Source organism: Macrobrachium nipponense, chromosome 18, assembly GCF_015104395.2.
Source record: "Macrobrachium nipponense isolate FS-2020 chromosome 18, ASM1510439v2, whole genome shotgun sequence".
NCBI lineage: Eukaryota > Metazoa > Arthropoda > Malacostraca > Decapoda > Palaemonidae > Macrobrachium > Macrobrachium nipponense.
The window spans coordinates 51,700,529-51,705,528 of record NC_087211.1 but is presented as its reverse complement, the minus strand read 5'-3'; the positions used below and the strand labels follow the sequence as shown (position 1 = coordinate 51,705,528).

At 40.7% G+C, this 5,000-nt stretch overlaps 1 protein-coding gene across 1 annotated transcript in view; it reads right to left on the bottom strand.

The window, feature by feature from the left end:
* Nucleotides 1–1,560: 1,560 nt before the first annotated feature.
* The window catches only part of LOC135196756 (uncharacterized), a 23,262-nt gene continuing 19,822 nt past the window's right edge, over nucleotides 1,561–5,000 (bottom strand). The window contains exon 6 of the mRNA XM_064223565.1: nucleotides 1,561–2,443. Coding sequence (XP_064079635.1) covers nucleotides 2,037–2,443 — 407 coding nt within the window. The 3' untranslated portion in view covers nucleotides 1,561–2,036. The remainder of the gene's footprint in view (nucleotides 2,444–5,000) is intronic.

Here is a 5,000-nt window from a genome sequence, read left to right as displayed (position 1 = left end):
TTTAAATATTCTATCAGCAAAATTATTTCGTACAATCCATAATATCTTTTTCATCCTAAGCATACTGGGATGAGGTTGCGAGGTCTATGCCCTTTGCGACCTAGATGTGAGAAACAGCAGTTAACTAACTATCGTGTACATAATTCACGGTTTATCCGAACAGAGACCCGCCGATACTTCAAGAAACTTACCCAAAAGTCGTCCTGTCCCACTGAGGAATCGAATCCTGTATTTCACGCTTGAGGGGCAAGTGTCATAACCACTATATTTTTTTAATAGATATCACTTTATTATTTTAATATATATTAGTATTCAAAGATAAGAATATTTGATAAAGTAGCTTTCAAAGACAGTCCGTCGGTAACTTAAGAAAGAACAGGATACTAACTGGAATAAAAGAATGAGAGAGAGAGAGAGAGAGAGAGAGAGAGAGAGAGGGGGGGGGATTACAATAAAAAAGAAACAGCATTAAGTATCTCCTTCCTCAATTAGCGGTGGCCAACTACCATTCTACCATAGTAGATTCACATCACCCGTGCATCTGATGTCTATGCCAGTCCCTTACGACGCTCCTGATTGGCTGTTGATAAGCCAATCACAGGGCTGGAAACTCTCAGTCTCTCGAGAGAGTTCACATAGGCAGGATGTATGTTCCACCTTTCCTGAGGGATACTTTTGAAAGACGTATCCCTCAGAAGATGTGGAACATACATCCTGCCTATGTGAACGCTCGAGAGAGAGTGAGAGTTTCAAGCCCTGTTGTTGGCTTATTCAACAGCCAATCAGGAGTGTCTTAAGGGACTGGCCTAGACATCAGATGCACGGGTGATGTGAATGTACTATAGTATATAAGAGAACTCAATGTGAAAAGCGGTTTTCTCTTATGATGGTAAAAGTTTCTACCAGTTTCTACTTTCATTTTTGTTAATTGCACTGATTTCACAGAGGCGGGATAGAATAGTCTTGTGGTCTACTGCAAATTTTCAAAAGAATGTTTTTTTATCATTTTAGTTCCGTCGTACTGGAATGGAATATGGAGTTTAGCCCAAAGGCCGAGCACTGGGACTTTAGAGGTCACTCAGCGCTGGAAAGGAAATTGATAGTAGGAGGTTTGAATGGTGTGGGAGGAGGCTAGGGACCGAAGGGACATTGCAAAGAACCTTGAGTAATGCCTACAGTGTCCCACGTGAAGTGCACTGACGGCCCTAATCCCCTAAGGGGAAACCGTCGTACCGGAGATATCATCTGCAAGTGCACAAGTAAATGACAGTTATGATTTCTAAAATAATATGACCTGATTACTATGACTTGCTCTTTTTTTGCGGGACATTGTCTTCCTCATGGCAGACTCTGAATATGAGTAGAATTGTAGAAATATTTTTAAAAACTTCGCCAGAGTGTCGTCTCCAACGCTTCTGCATTAAGTAACAGGGCTCTGTGATAATATTACCTCAAAGGGAGAACTAAAATGAGGTCGTAATAATAGGTTGAAAAACCAAATGCCATTTGAAACGTTCTTTTTTGTAGACAAGGTTTATTTTACAAAAATATCAAGCTTAGTTCTTTTTGATTTCCTCACACATGATTCATGTACACACACAATGAGTGACATTCCACTCGAGAACCTCGTGTGTCAGGGAACAAACGCCCGCCTCCAGACGACGAAACTTAGGGTGAGTTTACACTAGGCTTCACTGCACGCTGCATGCGTAAGACTCATCACCAACTCCTCCCAAATTCTTCTTAGCCCCGCCTACTGGACTGCTCATTTGGGTGAGTTAGTGGTGTGATGTGAGTCTTGATGAGCAGTCCAGTAGGCGGGGCTAATAAGAATTTGGGAAGAGTTGGCTTGTTAGACCCGCCTACTAGACAGCTCATTTGGGTGAGTTAGTGGTGTGGTGTGAGTCTTGATGAGCAGTCCAGTAGGCGGGGCTAATAAGAATTCGAGAGGAGTTGGTGATGAGTCTTACGTATGCAGCGTGTGGTGATGCCTAGTGTAAACTCACCTTTATTATCATCGGGGCATCGGAGCGAACCTACCCAGCATCCCTTTCTGGAGGCGTTGCAAGACGCCTTCCTCGCGATCTGGAATCCCACTTCGGGAGCGAACTAGCAGACGATGCCTTTCCCGACGAAATAGAAGACGAACTCGATATCACCGGCGCCCGCAAGATATCCCCTGCTCTTGCCCTTGGCATATTTTGGAAGTGAAACAGCACGAGCAACAACAATAAGATGGTGAAGTTGGCCAGCCCGGGAAGACACGAAAAATTAATTCCCACGAGAATGGCGAAGACCAGATGACGCGATATGAGTTCGGGATGTTCCTCTGGGTAGAACGAGAGTTGGCCCACTGCCAGGATCGCGCAGAAGAATATTATGGGCATTGGGCGCTTTTCTGAAGGGCAGTGGTTGCCCTGATGCATTGCGGCCCTTCGCTCACCTGCAGGAGAATGTGAAACAAAGACTCGTTAAGGTGTATCTTTCAGAGATGAATAGGGGAAGGTTTACACCTGAAGTATCTAAGAACATATGAAATTATGCTAAGTATAAATGTGACTTATGACTGTGCTGGTAATCATCCATTGATGATAACCTGGTAATTAGAAGGAAGGGACAAATTATTATTATTATTATTATTATTATTATTATTATTATTATTATTATTTTATTATTATTATTATGGTAAAATATTGTCAAAGACCCCTGCTTGACCTGAACCTGAGATACTGTTTTATTAATAAAATAAAAGACCACCTTCAGCATTTTTATAATTTTTAGAAATTCCCAATATGAATATTGGCCAGTTACTCAGTTGATCCTGGGGAGCGAATTGTAAGAAAAATAGAAAAAACAATATATAAAATCAACTCGCTTAATTCTGCCATTCTCTTTAACAGTATTATTATTTTTTTTTTTTACTCTATCACAGTCCTCCAATTCGACTGGGTGATATTTATAGTGTGGGGTTCCGGGTTGCATCCTGCCTCCTTAGGAGTCCATCACTTTTCTTACTATGTGCGCCGTTTCTAGGATCACACTTTTCTAGATTCCTTTTCAGGGATCTTGGGATCGTGCCTAGTGCTCCTATGATTATGGGTACAATTTCCACTGGCATATCCCATATCCTTCTTATTTCTATTTTCAGATCTTGATACTTATCCATTTTTTCCCTCTTTTTCTCTTTAACTCTGGTGTCCCATGGTATTGCGACATCAATGATTGATACTTTCTTCTTGACTTTGTCAATCAACGTCACGTCTGGTCTATTTGCACGTATCACCCTATCTGTTCTGATACCATAATCTCAGAGGATCTTTTCCTGATCGTTTTCTATCACTCCTTCAGGTTGGTGCTCGTACCACTTATTACTGCAAGGTAGCTGATGTTTCTTGCACAGGCTCCAGTGGAGGGCTTTTGCCACTGAATCATGCCTCTTTTTGTACTGGTTCTGTGCAAGTGCCGGGCACTCGCTTGCTATGTGGTTTATGGTTTCATTTTTCGTATTGCACTTCCTACATATGGGAGAGATGTTATTTCCGTCTATCGTTCTTTGAACATATCTGGTTCTTAGGGCCTGATCTTGTGCCGCTGTTATTATTCCTTCAGTTTCCTTCTTTAACTCTCCCCTCTGTAGCCACTGACATGTGTCATCGCTGGCTAGTTCTTTAGTCTGTCTCATGTATTGTCCGTGCATTGGTTTGTTGTGACAGTCCTCTGTTCTGTCTGTCATTCTCCTGTCTCTGTATATTTCTGGGTCTTCGTCTACTTTTATTAGTCCTTCTTCCCATGCACTCTTTAGCCACTCGTCTTCACTGGTTTTCAGATATTGCCCCAGTTCTCTGTTCTCGATGTTGACGCAGTCCTCTATACTTAGTAGTCCTCTCCCTCCTTCCTTTCGTGTTATGTATAGTCTGTCCGTATTTGCTCTTGGGTGTAGTGCTTTGTGTATTGTCATATGTTTCCTGGTTTTCTGATCTATGCTGCGGAGTTCTGCCTTCGTCCATTCCACTATTCCTGCGCTGTATCTGATTACTGGCACTGCCCATTGTTTATGGCTTTTATCATATTTCCGGCGTTGAGTTTTGACTTGAGTAGCGCCTTGAGTCTCAGCATATATTCTTTCCTGATCGTGTCCTTCATCTCTTGGTGTTTTATATCCCCTCCTTCCATTATTCCCAGGTATTTGTATCCAGTCTCATCTATGTGTTTGATGTTGCTCCCATCTGGTAGCTTTATCCCTTCAGTTCTCGTTACTTTGCCTTTTTGTATGTTGACTAAGGCGCATTTTTCTATTCCAAACTCCTTATTATTATTATTATTATTATTATTATTATTATTATTATTATTATTATTATTATTATTTTAGTTTCATTCCTATTACAAATGCTTTGATGGAAAGAATGTAATAGGAAAAATGGAAGTCATCAATTGTTTTCAGTAATTCTGTCCTCAAATCGTGAAATTTTCATTATTATTATTTTTTTTTTTTTTTTTTTTTGCTCTATCACAGTCCTCCAATTCGACAGGGTGGTATTTATAACGTGGGGTTCCGGGTTGCATCCTGCCTCCTTAGGAGTCCATCACTTTTCTTACTATGTGCGCCGTTTCTAGTATCACACTCTTCTGCATGAGTCTGGAGCTACTTCAACCTCTAGTTTTTTCTAGATTCCTTTTCAGGATCTTGGGATCGTGCCTAGTGCGCCTATGATTATGGGTACGATTTCCACTGGCATATCCCATATCCTTCTTACTTCTATTTTCAGATCTTGATATTATCCATTTTTTCCTTCTCTTTCTCTTCAACTCTGGTGTCCCATGGTATTGCGACATCAATGAGTGATACTTTCTTCTTGACTTTGTCAACCAACGTCACGTCAGGTCTACTTGCACGTATCACCCTATTATTATTATTATTATTATTATTATTATTATTATTATATTATTATTAAAAAATACTCATAGTAGCACGAGTCTTCAAATTGGAGAAGCAAATCCAC